Source organism: Euleptes europaea, chromosome 7 (genome assembly GCF_029931775.1).
Source record: "Euleptes europaea isolate rEulEur1 chromosome 7, rEulEur1.hap1, whole genome shotgun sequence".
Classification (NCBI taxonomy): domain Eukaryota; kingdom Metazoa; phylum Chordata; class Lepidosauria; order Squamata; family Sphaerodactylidae; genus Euleptes; species Euleptes europaea.
This window is the reverse complement of record NC_079318.1, coordinates 63,527,538-63,550,333: the sequence shown is the minus strand read 5'-3', so window position 1 is coordinate 63,550,333 and position 22,796 is coordinate 63,527,538. Positions and strand designations below refer to the sequence as shown.

The window sequence follows — 22,796 nt, the reverse complement described above, 5'->3', positions numbered from 1 at the left end:
CTGCAGCAGACTTGCATAGCTACCTTGCAAAAATGGTACTTTCAGTGGTGGTGTTTGACTGAGAGGATATTCTTGGTACTGCAGTAGAAATATACAATTACTGACGTTTTACATTTATGGAGTTGGTTTGGCTGTTCTGTTGATGTCTGTTCCTTCTCTTGATCTAGTTAATGTCGGTGATTATATCGAGGCCGTGCTGGACAGAAACTTGGCAGAAAACATCTCCAGAGTACTATACCCAAACGATAATGTAAGTTAATATCTTATGCTACTGAAAGTCTCTTCTGCTAAGCATATGCAGCCTGTTGCCGTTTCCTGTAGAGATGACCATTTAATTTAAGTTTATTATGATTTAGATCCTGTATGCATATACAGAGAGGTTTTCCTAGTCTGGTATGTTGGTTAATTGAGAGGATATTCAGGGGAATACAGTAGAAATATATGCGTGTATGTATTGATCGGGGGTCTCCAATGTGGGGGCCACAGGGGGGCCACAGCACCCACTGAATCCTTTTGTGGCTCCTGCCCAGTGTTTTTAGGAAGTGGGTAGGGCCAGATAGAGCTTTTTCCCAGCAAAGCTTCCGATTGACTATTGGAGATTTGATTGACTGAGGATTTTTTAAAATGTTGCTTTGACAGCAGCTGCTACCACAGCACAAGGATCTACACTATGTTACTGAAGTTGGGGCAATCATTTTGTGGCTGGTTCCGCCTCCTGTGGCAGCCATTTTGTTGCTGCGGCCCCCATGCGGTGTTAGAATTGCAAATGTGCCTGCAGGCTGAAAAAGGTTTGGGGACCCCTGGTACTGATTATTTGCATTACGTAAAAGGAAAAATATATATATACTTGTGAATACTGTTTTATGGTTTTAAGCAAATCTATTGAGCTGAACCCTTCTGGTTAATTGTGAACTGATATTATCTTGTTGGTCTGCTACTGTCATAGATAGGTCTTTACAAATGTTTTGATCTATGAATAAATGGGCAGTTGTATAAATTGCAAGTGCACACCGCACAAACACTGGTTCCTAGTAAGTGGTTCCTTCTGCTTCACTTTTCTTTTGTCTTATCTGTAACCTCTTTTTCCTTGAACCTAAATGGACTATCTTGTGTGGATTTCAGTGGGATTAAGCAGGACTGATTAAGCATGGGGGAGGGGCTGTGGCTCAGTTTGTAGAGCATCTGCTTGGCATGCAAAAGGTCCCAGGTTCAATCCCTGGCCTCTCCAGTTAAAGGGACTAGGCAATTAGGTGATATGAAAGACCTCAGCCTGAGACCCTGGAGAGCTGCTGCCGGGCTGAGTAGACAATGCTGACTTTGATGGACCAAGAGTATGATTCAGTATAAGGCAGCTTCATGTGTTCCTGTGTACCTGGGTTGGGGCCGTTGGGAACAGTGCAGAGAAAAGTAAGCATGCTTTAAATAAGGCCCACTGTTTGCCAGGAGATTTTCTGAACGGACTAAGCACATTTTCACTTTCTTAAGGTTCTGTTTTACTTAGAATCATAGAGTTGGGAGAGACCACCAGGGTCATCTAGTCCAACCCCCTGCACAATGCAGGAAAAATGTCCAATGATACTTGTCCAATAAGTCAACATTTATTCTCTGATGTCTTTGCAGAAGCTTTAAAAAAGAATTATGATAGTACTCTTTCATTTCTGTGGATTAAATTTGCCTAATTATTTCAGATAAAACTTGTATAGCAAATAGGACTGAGGGAGAGAGCATTTAGGATTTTACAGGAGTTCATGCCCAAAGTTTCATTTCTTCTATCTATTAGCACATCTTTATGCCACCATTCCTCCAAGGAGTTTAGGGCAGTGTACATGATTCTTCTCCATTTTATCCTCATTGAAACCATGCGAGGTAGGCTCGGTTGAGGGAGTGATAGACATGAATTTCATGGCAGAGAGTGGGTTTGAACCCAAATCTGCCAGAGCCTCACAATGCTCTAACCACTACACTACAATGGTTCTAGAATAGTTTGTAGACTATAACATGACAGACAGGACCTGTTTCCTATTTTCTGTTTTGGAAAGTACCAAGGTTGCTCTAAGTGTTCAGTAAAGAAGAATAATCATAAAAATTTTGCAGTCCATTGGGTACTGGCTTCATTGCATTGGATGCTGCAGAGACTGTCATGGGCTTCTACAAAAGTGACATTTCTCTCCATGTTCCTAAGTTCTTTGAAGGGAAAGAGCTGCGTTTGAAACAGGAGTACTTTGTGGTAGCGGCCACTCTCCAGGATATCATACGACGATTCAAGTCTTCCAAATTTGGTTGTCGGGACCCCGTCAGAACCTCTTTTGAAACTTTCCCTGACAAGGTGAATACGGGGGCTGAACCAAAACCAGTGGTGCCTTTGTGGTCACAGAGAATACTTCTGTTGCTTGTTTTCTGCGTTTTAAAAAGTTAGCTAACATTTTGGAATGGCAGCAGCACTTCCAAATAATTCTTGGAAGCGTAACTGTGACCATTGTCCTTGTTTTGATATTATTATTTTAATAATAGAAAGAATTGTAATTACATTAGTTATTGATGCATCTTTATAATACATATTAAAAGCATAGCTTAATCATTTATACAGCTAGATCAGTTTACAAAATGCTTTGCTTCTTTTTATTTGTTCACCACAAAAGCCCTTATGAGTTTAATAATTATACCTGTGTGTTTAGCACTTCTGTTCTGCATGCTCCTAGGGCCCTAACTCCCAAATTCTGCAATTGGTATAAGTAGTGAAAGTTGGGTAACTTTTTGCCCTTTTTAGTCTTTATATTTTGTTAAAGGGCTTGGATCGAGCAGTTTCTGCTGATGGGGAATGCTTTGCATCAGTGGAGTGGGACTTTCCCTATTCTCCCATCCTTCCACAGCCCAAAATGCTGCTCCTGTGGGGATGAGTCAGAGGTCTGCTGCAAAGGGGGGACCCTCCTTTCCTTAAATGGAAAGCCTCTACTGCATTGAAGCCAATTTGCATGGTTGTACATTTTATTTTGGATGAGAGTCTGCTCTTGTTCTTTTTCCAAGTTTGGAATTTTTGAAGGGAGCATTTTCATTTTTCTGTACGGATCTGTGGGAAATGGTTGGCACCCGTGGAAAAATGGTAGGGGAAGAGGCTGGGTCTGACAAAAACAGAAGATGGGGGATGAATTGAGGTGGGTTTGAGCACATGGTATCCAGGGTCCAAAGCTCTCATGGTCCTTGCTGCCTTTGTGTCATGGGAATATGGGAGAGTTTCACACTAAGAACGTATCTGTTTTGCAGGTTGCCATTCAGCTAAATGATACCCATCCTGCCCTCGCTATTCCTGAGCTCATGAGAATCCTCGTTGATGTTGAAAAAATGGATTGGGATAAGGTGAGAGAGAAAAAAGGAAACAGCAAAATTGCAGGAGATTGAAAATTAGACTTTCCCAAGAGTATTGATGATAGCTCAGCATAGGCCACCTAAAGGCAAAAGTACACATTTGGTGGAAGATCTGTGTCTTTGAAGATGGGTTACCAGTGAACAGTTGTCAGGCAGCTGTGGGGGGGGGGGGGAGGCTTGAAGTGGAGAAGTGGCAGGCAGACATCCGTCACTCTCTACTCCTCCCCTCCAACACACACACCTCTTCCTCTCAGCCACTTTTCTCCGAAACAGGCTCTGAAACCGGAAATGAGAAACACAGCCTGTTGAAGGAGTTGCTTGGCTAAATAAGTGTTGCCTCGATTAGTGCCCTGGATGGGAGAGTACTGGGAACTCCAAGTGAAAAAAACAGAATAAGAGGGCCAAATTAGACAGGATCTGGTAATGGACCTTCCAGGTTTTTTCATTGAACAGTCAGGCTGCAAAAGAGCCTGGTTGAACCCTTTCCTCCCCGTGCTGTTTTCCTAACTTCACGCACTCCTCCCCTGCTGCTGCTATTTTCCCCACTGGGGGAACTAAACAGATTAGGTATATATTATATGTATGCTTCCCCCAATGGAGCCAATAGCGGCCCCTGGGAGGGTCATATGAAATCAGATACTAGCATGCAGAGAGAGGGTTACATTCCCCTCTCCTTTGCACCCTAGCCCCGATCTGAACCACACTCCTTGTAGCGACTATTTATATTATTTGGGAAATCCATTCATGGATCTCCCAGCATCTTATCTAATTTGGCCCTGAGTATAGAGGGTTTTGAAAAAGGCTATATAGGTGTGTACACAGAGATCGTTATACCTGTGCCATGAAACAAGCTATAGTGGTTTGCTGTTGCCACAAGACAACAGCTGCTTATTTGTATCTGCTGGTATACCCTTGAATCATGATGTGGTTGCACTTGACAGGTGGTGGATCAGAACTGGCATAACTTGCTTGTCAAACAAAGGATACTGTTGTGAACAAATCACTAGAGACATCAGATTCAGCCAGCTGTGATCTCTCTTACTCATATTAATCCACACGTTTTTTTTGCCTTAGGCCTGGGAAATCACAAAACGAACCTGCGCGTATACCAACCATACGGTGCTGCCTGAAGCTCTGGAACGCTGGCCTGTCTCTGTGTTCGAGAAGCTCCTGCCAAGGCACCTGGAGATCGTTTATGCGATTAACCAAAAACATCTGGATGTAAGGAGTCTGAATCGGAGAAATGGGAGGAACTAAGAGAATCGATAAGGGTGAAAGCAAGCAGGGGTTGGTTGTTGGAGAGTAATCTAGCCTGTTCCTGAATGCTCAGACAGAGGAACCAGGGCACAGCCAGCAACTGTATGGGTCCAGGTGGAATTCTATTGATCTTTGGTGTCACCTTGTCCCTGCTAAGTTTCTTTTCTGCAAGGCCCTCAGATTGAACTGAAATAGGGGACAGCATGTTGTATATAGTTCTAAGATTATGTATTGTTTTTAGATGCTTTTCAGTGATTTTTATCTTAATAGGGGGCAGGACGTTGTATTTAGTTCCAAGCTTATTTGTCTTTCTTAGTTGCTTTTCGATGATTTTTATCTGAATTGGTTTATATCCAAACATACTTGTTAGCCTTCTTGAGGACCCACTAGGTGGAAAGGTTAAATAGTCATAATTGCAGTACCACCCTCTGGACATCTTTGGTGGTGGTGCTGTCTCTCTCTCGCTCTCACTCTCTCCCCCTCTCTCTCTCCCCCCTCTCCCCTCCATTATGGCTGACAGGCCAGATATTTAAAAGAATACAACTGATGAGAGCTGTTATTACAGGAATGGGGAAATGTTGCCTTTCTTCACTGGGAAGCTCTCTTAGACCAGTAATTCCTACCTAAGCATCTCTACAATCCTGATGCCCCCTCCCCGACATATAATTCTTATCATTCAAAAAGTGCACTCCTATTCACCACTCCTCTCTATTAGCGGGCTTTTCCCCCTCTCCATTGTCACCAGCTAACTGCCGTGTACATTCTGATTTTAATTTTAAAAATGTGTATGTCACAATATGTATTTATATACTGTATACGAGTCCCCTAGAAACATAAGAAATGCAAAAAATTCACCGTTCATAACTCATTCTCAAATTGCCCCCCTTAAAAATCAAATTGCCCCCTGTGGGGCGTGTGCCCCACGTTGGGAACCACTGCCTTAGACCAAAGTTTCCCAGGGAAATATCCTGGCAACCAGCTGCTACCACTCAGGACCTCCTGAGAATTTCTAGGCTGACCTGCTGAGAAGGTGGTCTGTCAGCATAGATTAATAACAAAATAACTTACAACCATAACTTACAAAATAACTTACAACACTCGTGCAGCCAAGAAGAAGAGATTAAAAGAAATATCCCAAAGAAATAGATTGTACCAAGCGAAGCCAAAAGAATGTCTTTATAAAAAGGTTTACTGTAAAAGACAGGAAAAAGGGGAAAGGTTGTTGGATTCACAAATGGGTGGAAAAAGGAAAAATAAACTACAGGGGAAACATACAGCAACAACAACACAGAGGTCTTAAAATGAAAAGCAATACAGTTGAACTAAGCTAAACACGTTCCCTATACTGTAGCTGGTTCCTCAGAGCACGTGCACAGTTCCTTGTGGTAGCAAGAAGTTGAAGGAATCCTTAACACCTACCCAACTTCCTGTGGAACCAGTTTTCCATTGAAGACAAGGGGAAATTCCAAATGTTCAGATATTCATGCTAAATGGAGTTGGACCTAAGACATCCTCCTTTCTAAGAATGGCAAGCAGATTTCTCCAATTCCATGCTAATCCCCATCTCTGATATCAGAGGCTACCTTTACCAATCAGAGCCATAGCCCATATAGGCCCACCTCTACCAAGCACCTGGAAATGTATCTGAACTTCCATGACAAATAGATGGTCTGGTCCAAACCGGATCGTCCTTTGTCCAAAAGGGATTAAGTCTGCCAAGATGGTCCAATGTGGAATAGAAGTGAATAGCTCATTTTAATGGAATCTCTAAGGGTCCAAGATCCCAGATGCTGTAGTTAGCACTCTTGAGCCTTAGCAAGTTTCAGGAATTCTGTCACAGGAAATTCTGGTACCTTGTATAGGTTGGTCCTTATTTAAAAGGTTTGGGAAATAGCAAAATGATTGCACATCCTCAAGACAACTGGTTTTCTTCTTCACATTATTCTGCATCCAAGGGTCCAATATAAGATAAGGTAATTTAGCTCTGATTATCAATATTCCCCCTTGCACACCGATAGAACGTGGCAGCCCTTTTCCCAGGAGATGTTGACCGCCTCCGAAGGATGTCTGTGATTGAGGAAGGCGACTGCAAGAGGATCAACATGGCCCACCTCTGTGTTATTGGTGCTCATGCAGTCAACGGTGTTGCCAGGATCCATTCGGAAATTGTGAAGAATTCTGTGTGAGTCCTGCTTGTTTCTTCTGTGCTTGTTTATGGTGTGCACTCAGCTTGGGCCTATATTAACAGAAGGCAGATTGGAACTGTATTAACTCTCCAGGGATCGGGAAAGGAAGCTTGTTTCTTTCTTTCTCATGCGTCATTATGAAATCAATTTCATTTTGCATCTTTCTCTCTGGGACTAGAAAGTATAAACGTGGTCCGGAATTGAGAAGGTAAAGAAATGTGGACATTACCACTCATGAATTTTAAATCAATTTGTAATCTGGAGAGTAGTGCGGAAGCTTTTGAACATAGTTTCGATAATTCTGGCAAGATGCTATGATTAAAGCATCGTGTTGCAAAATATTGGTAAAACAAAGGACCAGATCGTGCGATGAGCAGGGTCAAGAGAGCTGTGCCACTTCAGGGACTGTACAGCCTTCAGTAGAGGGGTTGGGGTTTTATTCACCCCCATGACAAATGTGTCACACGTATAGAAAACTACCATGTCAAGGATAAGCTTTTAGCCTCTCTGGCATGACATTTAACTGTGTGCAAAGAAGTTTAGCATGTATGTGTGCAGATAATATAGGACCCAGGAAAACCGTCTCCATTTGATTCTGTTGGCCTTTAATGTTATATGACTTACAGTGCAATCTGGGGGTGGGGGGAGGCCTTTGGAAGCAGCGTGACCCCTGCACCGGTGTAAGTGCCACGTGCACCGTCTAAATGGGCACTACCCCCAGTGCCAGGTCACTTATGCTGGGGAGCGTTACAGCAGTGCGAGGCACAGCCTTGGCTGCAGTGCTCCTCTGGTACAGGGGCTTGTGCTGGGGGTGTTCCTAGGGGCGGGAACATAGAGCAGTTTGATGGGTTTTTGGTTTTTTTGAGGATTTTGCCCGTGCGGCTTGCTCACCTCGGCATAGCAAATACTCAGGAGGCGGCCCAGCTGCGCTGTCCCTGGCCGTGGTGAAACTACCCCCCAACTTTGGATTGCATTGTTCTTTTTTTCTAAAATACCTTGTTAACCCATGCCTTTTAGGTTCAAAGATTTCTATGAGCTGGAGCCGGAGAAGTTTCAGAACAAGACTAATGGCATCACCCCTCGGCGGTGGCTTCTGCTGTGCAACCCAGGTCTCTCTGATGTCATTGTGGAGGTGAGTCAGGAGAGGCTTCAGCCAGTAGGAAAAGCTACTGACCGTAATCTTTCTCTTGTGTACAGGAGAAGAGAACTGGGGACACGGCACTGGGGAGATGAAGGATAAGCAAACTTCCCCATGAGGCTTTACAAGCGACGGGCAAAAAGCACATGTTGATGCTTCTTCACACGTTGAAGTTGCATCTGATCATTGTCAGGACCATGAAGTTAACAGTGAAAGGATTGTCGCTTGGCTGAAACTTCCAACATGAACTTTGTTTTCCAAGATAGCCTTGTGTAAAAGTTAGTCTGCTTCTTTTATTGCTGAGAGCACCAGCAGTCCCCCATGAACGATAACCGGGTTGAAATGAAACTGCACAGTGTCAGCAGCTGCATTGTCTGCAACTGGGTTAACGTTGGCTGAATGCAGAGGCTGGCTCCGGATTAACCAGCTAGCCAACTTCTATAGTATATGGACACGGTTTACAGATCAGTCCAGCATCTTTTCTCTCTGTAATTTGGCTCTGTCATTGTGTCTCAAGGTCACACAGTGTTTCGTCTCTAATTGTCCCTTTTCTGACAAATGTTGTCCCTGGTTTTGGAAGTCAGGGTTTGAGATCCACAACAGTGAAAGCATATACAAGTGAACCATTAAATGAACTGGATTGTTAATCGTGCATTTCTTTCCCTTAATATCCCAGAGAATTGGAGAGGATTTCATCACTGATCTGAGCCAGCTGAAGAAGCTGTTGGATTTCGTTGACGACGAGGCCTTTATCAGGGATGTAGCCAAAGTTAAACAGGTAATATTTGAAGAGCAAGGTCAGCTGCAAATCAGCGGGAGCATAGACTCAAATTCTTAAAAAGGAAGATGCAGTGATATGGACTCTTGTTGGAGCATGACCTATTTGCAATAGCAGCATATCTGGGTCCTTCAGACAAGATGTGGGAAAACAAACGATTTAAAAAATGAACACACTGGACGGTGGCTGCTAGGTTCCTGGAATCTTTACTGCTCTTAAGAAAAGTCATACAATGGGATTTCATTACATCGTTATATGGAAGATTTTGCAAATGTAATGGTAATGGGTTGGATTCAGATTAATTTGGCAGTTTCCTCCGATTCCCCCTTCCCTGCTGCAGACCCTCTTCCTGTCATTCGTCGGGGTCCCCTGTCCCCCTGGAGCAGCATTTTGTGGAGATCAGAGGCTGCAGTGGGGAGAAGGAGAGGAAGCTCCATTCTACCATTGGAAAATTTTGTCTGGATCTAACCCACCATGTCCTAAAACCTCCAAATTCAGAAGCCTAAAAGAAAAGTGTTACCTTTTAGGTTTCTCATTTCTTAACTCTTGTGAAAGGATGGACAAATTAGATGTCCCAGTTTAGCTTCTCTTAGTTGACAGCACTGAAGGTTTTTGAATGAGCATTTTCCTTTTTTTTTTTTTTTTTTTGAACCCAGGTAAGCTTAAAGGTCGCTAGAAATATGAGAGACCAATGCACAGAACATTCTGTCGCTTCTAATCACATGCCAGAATTTTGGCAAATGACACCAATTAAAGTCAGGCCCCCATATTCATACAATTGGCCGCTCTTTTAATTGTGCATAATATGCAAATGGTACTGTTACAGCTCAACATACATTCCGTATGTAGTGTTTCAGTGCTGGCAAAGTCCAAACTCTATAATAGGTCACCATCTCCTTTCAGGGAGCCATTGGGGTGAACTGGCTAAGAGCAGCAGACTGTCAAAGATAGGACATTTTGGAGGACTTTCATTCATAGGGTCACCATGAGTCAGAAGCGACTTGACACACAACACACATAGCAGACTCTAATCTGGAGCAATGGGTTCAATTCCTGCTGGGTGACCCTGGGCGAGACACAGTTCTCTCAGAACTCTCTCAGCCCATGCGGAGGCAGGCAGTGGCAAACCACCTCTCAACCTCTCTTGCCTTGAAAATCCTACATGATCACCATAAATCAGCTGTGACTTGACAGCAAAAAAAAATCCCCTTTTTGCATTGGCTTTTTATTTTTCTTGTCATCAGTTTCATGATATTGTACTGCAGTCCAAAGGAAGGTTCCTTCACTGTGTCTATGAATTACTGTGGAGGCTCACTACTCATTACAAGGGGATTACATTAACGTTCTCTAAAATTCTGATTTGGAGCCATTCTATACCTAACAAGGTAGCAAATCCAAGATTGCCACCGAGTGTCTGCTTTAGAGAGCTGTATCCAATCCTGCCTTTCTGATTATTTCATTTATAAGATGCATATGTTTCCAAATACATGTTCCTCTCTTTCCTGTGTTGCACTTTTAGTATATGAAAAAGTACCTTTGATGAAAATCATAATGTGTGGAGGGGCCATAAAAAAGGCAGGCATCTGTGTGCCTTTGTTAAACTGAGCCAAAGCTGGATTATTTTGAACATTGTTATTCCCGTGTGTTCCACTTACATTAGAGATTGAAGTATTTTAGCTAGACACACCTTTCTACACATCCCAGCTTAGATCAGGCAGTATTTCTGGGGGTTTACCTATATGTCCCAGCCTGTAACATCAATCTCTAACTCCCTTTTGCCAGGAGAACAAGCTCAAATTCTCTGCTTACTTGGAACAACAGTACAAGGTGAAGATCAACCCTTCCTCTTTGTTTGATGTGCATGTCAAGAGGATTCATGAGTACAAGAGGCAGCTCCTCAATTGCCTACATATCATCACTCTCTACAACCGTAAGTATTTTAACCAGCGCAGCAGTAATTTCCAGGATAAACTAGACATGATTATAAACGTGTGGTTGCCCCTGAAAACAGCCATTGTGTGTCTGAGTCCCCTCTTTCCCTCTGTAGCGTTTGTGTAAAGTGCCATCAAGTCGCAGCCGACTTATGGCGACCCCTTTTGGGGTTTTCATGGCACGAGACTAACAGAGGTGGTTTGCCAGTGCCTTCCTCTGCACAGCAACCCTGGTATTCCTTAGTGGTCTCCCATCCAAATACTAACCAGGGCTGACCCTGCTTAGCTTCTGAGATCTGACGAGATCAGGCTAACCTGGGCCATCCAGGTCAGGGCTCTGTAGCATTTAGTAGAGCTTAATTCATGTCATGATGGCCTGGTCCCCACCATCAGCAACCAGTGAGGTGGAGCAGGGAGGCAGGGAAACCCAGAAAGCTGTCACGTGAGATAAGTTCTACAAGATTCTACGGAGGAAGCATCTAATTTTTGACAGCTGCTCAGCATGTATTATTGGCTCTGTTAGATCACTGTTTTAATTGTCCTGGCAACATGATCTTAAGGCCTTGTCCTGTAAGCATCCTGTGTGAAATGATTTTCATGTATGCAGTTTTAAAATGATGCTGGTGTCAGGTCGTATACCTTTAGCCTTCTGGAAAGAAGAAGCAAAAAATATTCCATTAAAAATACAAAAAACCAGCTGTTTTGATCAAACGTCTGTTTAACATCAGATGGGGCACACATATCCTCTTAGTAGGTGGAAGATAGGGGAAAAACTTGCTGACAAGTCACATCTGGCTTATGGCGATCCCTGGTGGGGTTTTCAAGACGAGACGTTTAGAAGTGGTTTGCCATTGCCTGTCTCTGTGTCACAACCCTAGTATGCCCTGGAGACTTCCCATCCAAATACTTGCCAGGGTCGACCCTGTTTAGCTTCTGAGATCTGATGAGATCAGGCTAGACTGGGAAATCCAGGTCAGTATGAACAATTCTGGAGATTAATTTTAGTTGGTGCCCAAGTTGTTCCATTCGAAGTCTCTACAAAGGTGCATTGGGAATAGATGAGATAGTCCTTAAAGCAGTGGACTTAAGTGTGTGCCACCTATGCAAAATACCAGTTGTGTCAAGAACCACAACTGGGAAAATATAATAGAAATTGCAGACTGAACCTTCAAATCTGTAGAATCTCAGGATCGGTGGGGAGGGAGGGGAGAGATCTTCCCCAATTTCTGGTAAGATGGCTCACAGATCTTCTCCCAGAACTTACCATAACAGAAAATAACTTTGAGCAGATCTTTCTTGTTGGAGCCTCCACAGTCAACCACTTCCAGCAGAGAGATTGGAGTGTGCATTGCAAGAGTTCCTGTAAAAGAAGCCTTGCACAAAGAACTGAGCAAAATCCAGCCAATCTCCTTTACCAGTTCACTAATTGTGGCATTTCAGGTTTTGTGCTCAGATACCCTGAGCATGGATGCACACTTCTCCCTTTCACAGAGCAACTGCATGCTGCAACTACTGGTTATCATTGGGGGCTACCCCTTCAAACAGATTATCCAGAGGGAAGGGCAAACATGGACAGCAGCTACTCTGTAAGAGGCAGGAGAAATGCTGACAAATCTGAAGATTTTTACAGCCAGCTGTCTTACTCGTGCATGAAAATGAAGAGGACGTCCAACTTGGGGGACATTGATAGATTCCCATAATCAGTCCAGAAAACCCAGCAAGAGACAGAAACTGAAATTTAGACAGCAGGCATGAATCTTTGCTTTGCATGTTCCCCAGGATCACCCACGCTGCCACCCTCTAATACTGGTCACAAGTAGTGACTATCTGGTTTCAGCTGAAAAAAAATTGTCTTCATTGCACAGGAAACTATGCAAAGACACGGAGTCAGATAAGAGAGAGGACTTTTTTTTCTGCTAGTGAATGTCTCGAAGTGCTCTAAAAGTTAATAGTTAAGCTGTAGTGTTAAACTTTGTTACAAATAATGATTTACCTGTGATAAAAGTGGCAACAGACCTTTCTGTGCCGCCTCCTCAGTTGCCTGCCTCAAACTCTGGTTTAGGCCGGTGAGGCAATTCAGATCCTTTCTGGCTGAGCTTTGTGTGCCTCAGTGCTCTGTTTTTTGTTCCTTAGCCCGAGCAGCTTATATCCTCCTTCCCACTTAGGAACAGATACAATTTACATAAAAGTTTTTCCAGTTGTTGTTCTGAGGGGTAAGCGCATCATATATAGAACTTGCTAGCTTATTGGTCAAGATTTGTAAGTATTTAACCAAAAGGGTGCTCCAACTCTCGAGGACGTGGTCTGTACCAAACCCGGAGGTTTGCAAGCAAACAGAAATGCATTCAGGAGTTTGGCCAGAATCTTGTGTAGTTGAGAGAGAGAGAGAGAGAGGCTGGCAACTTGTTCTTCACCAAGAATCTAAAATAGTAACTTGTCCTCATCTGGAAGGCTGGAGATATTTTGCAGGAAGTATTCTGTATGGTTTGCATATCTTGTGTCTGGACATATGATCGGAGCTAAACCAGAGTTGCTGAAATTACTGGATTTATCTGTGATATTCTTGGACTTGCACTGCTAACATAAATGGTTTTTAAAAATCCCACCCGCTGAGTTAGTTCCTTGAAGAAACCGTGTTGCGCAGTTTCTGAATGTTTGTTCTGTATGAAAAGGCACTATCATGTGTTCTTAGTAATGACTGAGTTCTTTGTCAGTTTCATCCTTACAACTGCTTTACTCTTCTCAGGCATTAGAAAAGACCCCAAAAAATCCTATGTGCCAAGAACTGTTATGATTGGAGGAAAGGTAAGGGATTTACTACTCCTGCCCAGAAGTTAGGGCAGTGTTCCCCAAATTTCAAATAGCTGATGCACACTCTCTATTCCCCAGTTAAATTACAGGCACAGTCTTGCATCTGCAGAGGTTTCCTTTTAGATTTACCTATTGTGGCAGTTTGCCCAGAAACAAACTACCTGGCAGGGCAGGACAGGCTGTTGGGCACAGCATCAAGACTCACCAGGCTGGGATCAAGGGCAGCCTTTGCAGTCTGGGCCAGGGAAGCTGAACAGGTGTGGTGACAGTGAGCAAGCCTGGGTGGAAGAATAATGGCTCCCTGGGCCTAGGTAGACTGAGAGGGGGTATGATAACCATCTTCAAGTACTTGAAGGGTTGTCATATAGAGGATGGTGCCGAGTTGTTTTCTGTTGCCCCAGAAGGTCAGACCAGAACCAACGGGTTAAAATTAAATCAGAAGAGTTTCTATCTAAATATTAGGAAGAATTTTCTAACAGTTAGAGCGGTTCCTCAGAGGAACAGGCTTCCCCGGGAGGTGGTAAGCTCTCCTTCCCTGGAGGTTTTTAAGCAGAGGCTAGATGGCCATCTGTCAGCAATGCTGATTCTATGAACTTAGGCAGTTCACGAGAGGGAGGGCATCTTGGCCATCTTCTGGTCACTGGGTGTGTGTGGGGGAGGTAGTTGTGAATATCCTGCATTGTGCAGGGGGTTGGCCTAGATGACCCTGGTGGTACCTTCCAACTCTATGATGCTATGATTCTATTTTGAGGCAGGGTAGGGAACACAGGAGAGGGTGGAGCTTAACTTAAGGTGTGAAGCTGGGGCTATAAAAATGAGAAAAGAGAAATGGAAGGAGGCTGCTGGCAGGAGAAGAAGAGGGCAGATGTACATAAACATAAGAACATAAAGGCCATGCTGAATCAGACCAAGGTCCATCAAGTCCAGCAGTCTGTTCACAAAGTGGCCAACCAGGTGCCTCTAGGCAGCCCACAAACAAGACAACTGCAGCAGCATTATCGTGCCTGTGTTCCAAAGCACCTAATATCATAGGCATGTTCCTCTAATCTTGGTGAGGAAAGGTATGCATTATGACTAGTATTACTTTTTGACTAGTAGCCTTGGATAGCCCTATCTTCCATGAACATGTCCACTCCCCTCTTAAAGCCTTCCATGCTGGCAGCCATCACCACATCCTGGGGCAGGGAGTTCCACAATTTAACTATGTGTTATGTAAAGAAATATTTCCTCTTATCTGTTTTGAATCTCTCACCCTCCAGTAGGAGGCAAGTTGCAGCACCTATGTAGCAGTGTGACCCTGAGGTGGGTGAAATGAACCCACACCTTCAGAGGTCTGTATTGATAAGCAAAGTAACTGGCATAAGGAAACCGTGACTGGGCTCGTGATCTCAAGATCCCATGAACTTCAGGCATGATGTTTCCCTGCCCCTGGGGGGCGCTACATCTACCCTCAGAGGAAGCAGCTCAGTGTGTTCCTGTATGAGTCCCTGATCTGGGCATGCCTCATAAGGGGGAGCCCAAAGCAGTGACTCATGGTCAGATCTCTGAGGGAGGATGATTCTACTACATTTCGACATCAGGAGCAATGCAATTATCCAATGATACCTCAGATAGCCAGCAGAGGCTGACTGGCAGGAACCAATGCCAAAACAGTAAATTAAACAGATACTGCAGGTACTCTTGTAGAGCTCACAGGAGCTTTTAATAATTTATTGCATAGCATGGTAATGAACCCTTACACACAGTTTGGGAATGACTGATTTAAGATAATAAATTTCTGGTATTTCTAAGTATCTATCTTCTGGACATAGGCTTTTAGACTTGCACCAGAGAACACTTATGAAGTTGCTTGCCTTATGAACATGAGTCTTTCTACCAATACTTTTTAAATTGACGTATATTTTCTGCATCCAGGCTGCTCCTGGCTACCACATGGCAAAAATGATTATTAAACTGATCACATCCATTGGGGACGTAATCAATAACGATCCTTACATAGGAGACAGACTGAAAGTCATCTTCTTGGAGAATTACAGAGTGTCCCTTGCTGAGAAAGGTAAGATGGCCCTCACCTAATTTCAGGATCTTCCACACAAGGAAGAATGTAGTTTTCTTCTGCAATACCTGCTTTCTTTCTTGCATGGGAGACCCCAGAAAGCTTCTCAGAACCCATGTGGCCATGCAAAGAGCAACTGGAAGCCGGATTCAAGCAATGCTCTGAGCTTGCTATGAAGTCCATTGCAGTGATACATACTCATGTCCTTTTCTGGCCCTTCATCTCCTAGCCATGAGCAGAAGGACACAGGAGAAGACCCAAGGACGAATGCTTCTTTCCCTGTCCACTCTTGTCTTACACACACCGCTAGGAAAGACCAATGGGGAGGGGGACTGGGGAGAGGTGTGCCAGGAAGAACACTCTTTCTCAGTCACTTTCAAATGGAATAGCAAATGGAAGCATGAAAGAAGAGCTTTAGAGAGGAAGAACCTTTCTTCATATCTGTTTAATCTCTATCTGTCTGATCTTTCCAAGCTTGGGCATAGACAATAGGGGCAGAAGCTGAATAGCACAAGATAAGAATAATTCCTGGATTTGTATTCCCCCTCTGCCTCCCAAGCACTAAATCATGATGTCCACGGTAGAGCATCTGCTTGGCATGCAGAAAATCCCAGGTCCAATGTCTGGCACTTCCAGTTAAAAGGACTAGGCAGTAGGTGATGTGAAGGACTTCTGCCTGAGACCCTGGAGAGCCGCTGCCAGTACTGAACCTTGATGGGCCAAGGGTCTGAGTCAGCTTTGTGTGTTCAAGTCTTGACTTGGAGGAAAGAGGGAAACTGGGTCCTGAGGGCACTAAACTCATGGGCCACCAATTACCACTTCTTGTTATATCACTAGGCAGGTGCTTTGCCATAACTCTGGCATGCTCGTTGTGCCCCGAGATATAAACTCGTTGTGCCCCGAGTGAATGTTGTTGCCTGTTCTAAACTTTCACTGTTGCAGGCTCACAGCAACTCAGTGAAGGTCTGTTCAAAACAATGGGGACGAAGCAGGGTTTGCTTGTGATCAGCCCAGAAGTACTTGAATTCAAGGGTTTTGGATCCAACACAAGATTCCATTGACTAGTTGAACAGCTAGTTCATTTGTCTGTTTCTAGTGGTCTGTGTGACAGGGCAGGCTGGCTCTACTAGCATCCATTTGATATTTATTCATTTAGAGAGTTTGAGCTCGCTTTTCTCCAAAAACTGGACTCAAGGCAGGTTACAATGAAGATAAAAATCCATAAAACCCACCAAAAATATTTAATTAGCAAGTAATGTGGCACTTGCAAAAGTCCCCATGAAAACTGCCTAAAAAAGTTGCAGAATCTCCACAAAGTGAGAGCCTTTGCTAGAGGCAGAGGTTTTGGCGTGTAGTGTGTGTTACATCAATGAGACCCTACAAAACATTTACTGCTCTCGTTTTCACTCCCTCCCAGTGATTCCGGCTGCAGACCTGTCTGAACAGATCTCCACAGCTGGGACTGAGGCGTCCGGAACAGGAAATATGAAATTCATGTTGAATGGAGCCCTCACCATTGGGACCATGGATGGGGCCAATGTGGAGATGGCAGAGGAAGCCGGAGAAAATAACCTCTTCATTTTTGGCATGCGGGTGGAGGACGTGGAGGCAATCGATAAGAAAGGGTTTGTATGAACAGCGGTGTGAGGAAGGCTCAACAGAAATGGGGACTGTATAAAGATTATTATTCTGTGGAGTAGTAGTTTTGCCTAGTTGATGTGTGTGTCGGTTTTAATGTCCCACCAATTTTCCAAGCTGCTTAGGTCAGGATGTGACTGTCCCCACCTCCAACTCTCCCCATTATATAATCACAACAATGTTGTGAGGTAGCTTAGGCTGAGCAAAAGAACCTGGTTCTCTCCAGCCCCAGTCTGAAAGTAACCACTACTCTGCACTGCCTCTGCTTTAGTGGTTGTTATCATGTTCGTTTCAGTAGCTTGAAAACAGTACAAATAAAACGAAAAGAGGGGTTAACTATGTGAGAAGGGTAGTGACAGTAAGTCTTACTTAAGCCTTGGAAAATTGTGTGTGTATAGTTATATATTTACACATACACTCCTTGAGAGTGTATCTTTTTCTCAGGTTCTAGATAGAGGAAGTTTATGCTGCTTAAAGGAAAAAATGGATTGTAAAAATGAGAAGTTTTTGAAATAGTATATTTTTATCATTCATCTTATATTGTATATTTTTAGAATTCCTAAAGTATACTAGGCTGTGTACATAACATCAGCTTGTATTTTTCTGCTGCTTTTAATGTGTAGATTCCACTGAAGCTTCTAGATCTGATACTGGATAAGTCCTTTACTAAGAACTAGTCTCACTCCAGGATCTTCAGCTTCTCTTTGGGTCATCTTTAAAGCTTCCCTTGGGCCCATTAGTCCACAATTTGGAACACAGCAATTTCTGTTCCTTCAAAAGATGCGGGGGGTGGGGGGCTGTGGCTCAGTAGTAGAGCCATCTACTTGGCATGCAGAAGGTCCCAGGTTCAATCCCCGGCATCTTCAGTTAAGGGGACTAGGCAAGTAGGTGATGTGAAAGGCCCCTGCCTGAGACCCTGGAGAGCCGCTGCCAGTCTGAGAGGATAATACTGACTTCGTTGGACCAAGGATCTCATTCAGTATAAGGCAGATTCATGTGTTCATTTAAAATGGGCCCTTTTATTTTCTCCTTCAGGTACAATGCTAAGGACTACTATGACAGGATCCCAGAGCTCAGACAAGTTATTGATCAAATTAGTAACGGCTTCTTCTCGCCAAATGATCCAGATTGCTTCCGAGATGTTGTCAACATGCTGATGTACCATGACAGGTGAGAGCCCGCAATCCGGTGTCTTTGGGATCGCCAGCCTTTTCTTTAATGAAACTACTTGTGAGTAATGACGGATACCTTGAGTTACTCCCTCCTTCAGCATGTTACCAAACTTAGTTCTGGCCCAAGAATAGAACATAGATTAGGAAGAGCACCAGGAATTCTGAGCAGCACAGAGATAAAAATCCTATTAAATAAAAAAGTTAAACAAACACGTAGATCAGCTCTTCTTGCAATCTTTGCCTAGGTCTTCTAAGGGAGACGTGAACTACTCTGCAGCAGCCCTGGTGAGCTATTGATAGTTTGTGAGCTGCTTGTGGGAAACCCCTGCTATATGTACAGTGTACATTAATGGTGGGCCACGGCACATGTTCATAGAGGGCAGGCTGATGGTATGCCATTGGGTTTTCTTTTGCAGCCAGTGAGCACCGCATTTGCCTTCTGCAACATGCTGTTAAGTATACCCCTTATCATAAAGAGTGAATGGGAGCGACATACATCTCTGAACACTGAAAACATTAAAAAGTATGTGCCTGATATGTACCAGGGAGTCTGCAATCACTAACATGTTCTGATGTGTGTCAACTATGTGTTTAGAGACATATGCCTTCTCCTCATGCTCTGATACATGTCCCCTGCTGCAGTAAAGACTGCAAATACATCTGCCTCAAAACATGTGAATTGGGCCTCCGGTGAAAGATTCAGGGAATAAGCCGGCCAGGACATCAGAATCTGCCTTTAAATTTTTTAGCTTTAAATTGAAATGTGCGGTTAAAATTAGCAGTTACTTGCCAGGGTCGAGGCTGAGTGGGGGGTTACCGCACTTGTATTCCCAGCGATGTATTAAGAGTTTGAAAACGTTATAAAAAATACTGTTCGCACTTTGTTTGGCCCCTTTAGCTGTGAAGACGTCTTCCAACCATTTATTAGCCGTGGTATCCAAAAACCCTTTTAAAGCGATGTTTTTTATAACATTTTCAAACTCTTAATACATTGCTGGGAATACAAAGTGCGGTAACCCGTGACTCGCCCAAGGTCACCCAGCAATCTTCCATGGCATGAGTGGGGATTTGAACCTGGGTTTCCCAGATCCTAGTCCGGCACTTTAACAACTACACCAGGCTGGCTCTCTCTGTACATGTTAAGGGCATTAAAAAGCAAAACAGGTTGAGGCTCAGTCAGTACAAAAGACTTCCAAGACTGCTATCAACCACATTTTGAAACATATACTTGTTGTAGGGTTGTTATGCAGAGGAAGGCAATGGCAAACCAACTCTGTTAGTCTTTTCCCTTGAAAACCCTGCTGGGTTGCCACAAGTCAGCCGCAGCTTGATGGCACTTCACACATGCACACACTCTTCAAATATATTAAACTTGCTGATTAAAACAGCAAAAAATGAACCATTTCAGCAGTATTACATAGTCAGCCAAAAGCCCTCCTGAATAGGAACCAAGTTCCTAAAGCTTCCAAAGTCAAACCTTGATGGGCACAGAATTCCACGGAGAGGGTGCAACCACAGAAAAGGCCCTGTTCCTTTTCATCATAAGCCTTACTTCGGAAGGCAGTGGTACCCAGAATAGAGCTTCAGTCCTGGATTTTATAGGGAAACATCCAGGGTAGATAAGAGATATTGAAGCTTGTATTGATTAAAGCACACCTTCTGCTTATTATTTATCCACAATCCTTTGTGCCTGTGAGTGCATTGAGTGCATCCATCTCAGAAAAAACAGCCTTCAGCCTTTGTCTTTGTCTTTATTTTAGGTTTAAGGTATTTGCTGATTATGAAGCCTATATCAAAAGTCAACGGCAAGTGGAACAGTTGTTCATGGTAAGAGTTAATTTTTGACTTCTTTGCTAAGCAGATGGAAGACTCAACTAACGTCTGGTTCCATATCATGCTAGTATGGAAATCACTCACTGTTTGAATATTTAAAGGCAGGTCTGTCCGTAAAGGAGAGTGGCTGTTGTGGTCTTATCTGTATCCATCACTTCCTTCCTTAAATGGCTACTGATGTCACAGCAGAGGTAGATGCACTGTTTCCTTTGCCTCAGGCTCTTGACAGAGAGCAAGGTCTACCAAGAGCCATCACCACAGGTTTGTACAAATCTGTGAAGAAAACTCTAGCTAGCAAGCCAACTTTCCAAGCTGTTCAGCCAGACAACTTTGATACAAGCAAATGTAGCCTCACACAGTCCAGTTAAATTACCCTGTATACTCAAAGTAAATTTGGGTGATCAAAGAGGAAACGGTTGGGTTTAAAGCTTGATCTCTCCTTTGCAATACAGTAAGAGACATGGCGTCATTGTGACAGAAAGGGAATGTATATTTCTGGGATCCCCAGGTGAGAGGAGCTTTATAATGCAGGGATGCGCTAGTTGTGGCAGGGGTTGAGCAGCGCATCTCTGTGCACATGTCGCCACCTCCCCTGCCCCCAACTCCTTGTGAGTAAAGGCCAGGCCACTGACTGTTAAGGGGTGAATGGAGGCCATGATCCCACTGCAACATTATTGTTTTCAATCTTCACTTTTCCCCATAAGGATGAGTGGCAGCCATTCACTTTTACGAGGGAAAGTGATGCACTTGGGGACACTACTGGGAGTGGGGGGCTAAACATCTCGAAGTCCCCCATGTTTCTGACAAACTTTGTCACCCACCAAGTGAGTCCCAGACAGTAGCCCCCCCTCCCCTTTTCTCTATAGAGTTCAGTGAGAGCCATGTGCATAACTCTCGGCTGGGCTCCAGTTCTTGACTTGTTTCATGCTAGAATGCAGTGGAACCACCAGTGTATATTATGTGTATTATAACCCTGCTGCTGGCATCCAAAAATATCAGACTTTCCAACAGACTGCACATTTTCTTCCTAGAATCCCAGAGAGTGGACTAAAAAGGTGATCAAGAACATTGCATGCTCTGGCAAGTTTTCCAGCGACAGGACAATCACGGAATATGCCAGAGAAATCTGGGGAGTGGAGCCTTCTGCCGTGAAGATCCCCCCGCCCAACATCCCCAGGGAGTAATCTGCTGCAGAGGGGCCTGCGCACACCCTGGTCGCCTTGCCACTGCGGCACTTCTTCCCAACAAATTTTCCACAGATTAACTCAACGTGCATTTTACCACCTGTCGATAGTCTCATATTTAAAACAAACATGGAGGTTACTTGAAATAGAGATGACTGGCACTCTGGCTGAAAATGGTGGTGATGATAGAAGAGATGAGGGGGAAAGAGTTGGCACAATCTAGCTGACTATGGGGGCTGTAAGATCTAAAGCAAGGAGCTCAAGGAAGGGAAATCAGATGGAGCCATTCTCTCTGTTAATGCTCATATTTAACCAATAGTTTATCTGCATGTACTTTTTGTCAAGAAGGTACCTGAATTTTCAGACTCTTATGTTCCTAACAAGTCCTCCTGCTTAGTAACTAAGGAGATCCGTAGGTCTATTTGGAAAGCCAGTTTGTGAGCAAAAATTTGGCTGTGGTGGGTTGAATGATTTCCTCTGAATAAACAGATGCTGCCCTCTAGAGGAAGGCTAAAAAAGGGCTAGCTGGAGCCCTTCTATGACCCCCAAGAAGTGCATTTCCCAATTCCTTGTCATAAAGAGATTTCTGCCCCTATCAGTCGTAAACCCCTGATGACCACAAGTGGTTCTCATTAACCATATCCATTTCAACGAGGAGTTTGCGTGCACTGTAATGAATAATTGATCAGGAACACTAAAACAAATTAATAAATGTATGGAAGAGTTGGCCATGAGACATGTGAACAGCTTTCAGTGGTGCTGGGGAATATGAACATTAACACTGCTGAATGCAGAACAGCCCAATGCGGCGTTATTAATGGAAGGCTGCACACAGAATACACTGTGAAAGCACATAGTCCTTTGTGTTTTCACTTGCCACTATCTTTGTAAGGCCAGGCCGACACCATTTATGACCTATTAAGCCAAACATAACCCACCAGCCCTGCGTTACATGATCTGCCACGTGCTCAACCGTCCCCAAGGTGAGCAGCAAATACAGAGTAAGCTGCCAAGATTGGTGGATGGGCTGCATTTGACATGGCAAGTTACAAGGGGAACTGCCCTTCCAAAGCAGTTGTATTAAGGGATGTTTATTACAGCCTCGTTTCTGCTGTAGCCAGAACCCTGGTCCTGTAGCAGCCACATCTCCATTTCCAACCCAGTAGCCTTCATGCGCCAGTAGATGCCACATTCCTAAATAAAAGAAAAAAGTGACTGCTATTCAAAACATTTCAAGTTTTAATTTCAGGTAAATATTCACAAGTCTTTATTTTGTCTATACCAGGTGAGGTAGTAACTGAGCAGATGTTAGTGTATAAACAGCAATTTGGGGGAGATTTTCCCATTTGGGCCTAGCCTGGCAATGTAATTTGCACTTTAATGTAAAATATCAGCATCCAAAATGCAGATCACGTGAATGTACTACCCTATCAAGTTCCAGAATCAGAG

General features: G+C 43.8%; 1 protein-coding gene across 1 annotated transcript in view; it reads left to right on the top strand.

Moving 5' to 3' along the window:
• Nucleotides 1-21,389, top strand: part of PYGB (glycogen phosphorylase B) — a 51,116-nt gene extending 29,727 nt beyond the window's left edge. The window contains exons 7-20 of the mRNA XM_056852433.1: nucleotides 168-250; nucleotides 2,183-2,326; nucleotides 3,262-3,354; nucleotides 4,438-4,584; nucleotides 6,639-6,802; nucleotides 7,824-7,938; nucleotides 8,621-8,722; nucleotides 10,505-10,652; nucleotides 13,400-13,458; nucleotides 15,379-15,520; nucleotides 16,938-17,145; nucleotides 18,194-18,328; nucleotides 20,091-20,157; nucleotides 21,195-21,389. Coding sequence (XP_056708411.1) covers nucleotides 168-250; nucleotides 2,183-2,326; nucleotides 3,262-3,354; nucleotides 4,438-4,584; nucleotides 6,639-6,802; nucleotides 7,824-7,938; nucleotides 8,621-8,722; nucleotides 10,505-10,652; nucleotides 13,400-13,458; nucleotides 15,379-15,520; nucleotides 16,938-17,145; nucleotides 18,194-18,328; nucleotides 20,091-20,157; nucleotides 21,195-21,347 — 1,760 coding nt within the window. The 3' untranslated portion in view covers nucleotides 21,348-21,389. The remainder of the gene's footprint in view (nucleotides 1-167; nucleotides 251-2,182; nucleotides 2,327-3,261; nucleotides 3,355-4,437; nucleotides 4,585-6,638; nucleotides 6,803-7,823; nucleotides 7,939-8,620; nucleotides 8,723-10,504; nucleotides 10,653-13,399; nucleotides 13,459-15,378; nucleotides 15,521-16,937; nucleotides 17,146-18,193; nucleotides 18,329-20,090; nucleotides 20,158-21,194) is intronic.
• The last annotated feature ends 1,407 nt before the right edge of the window (nucleotides 21,390-22,796 follow it).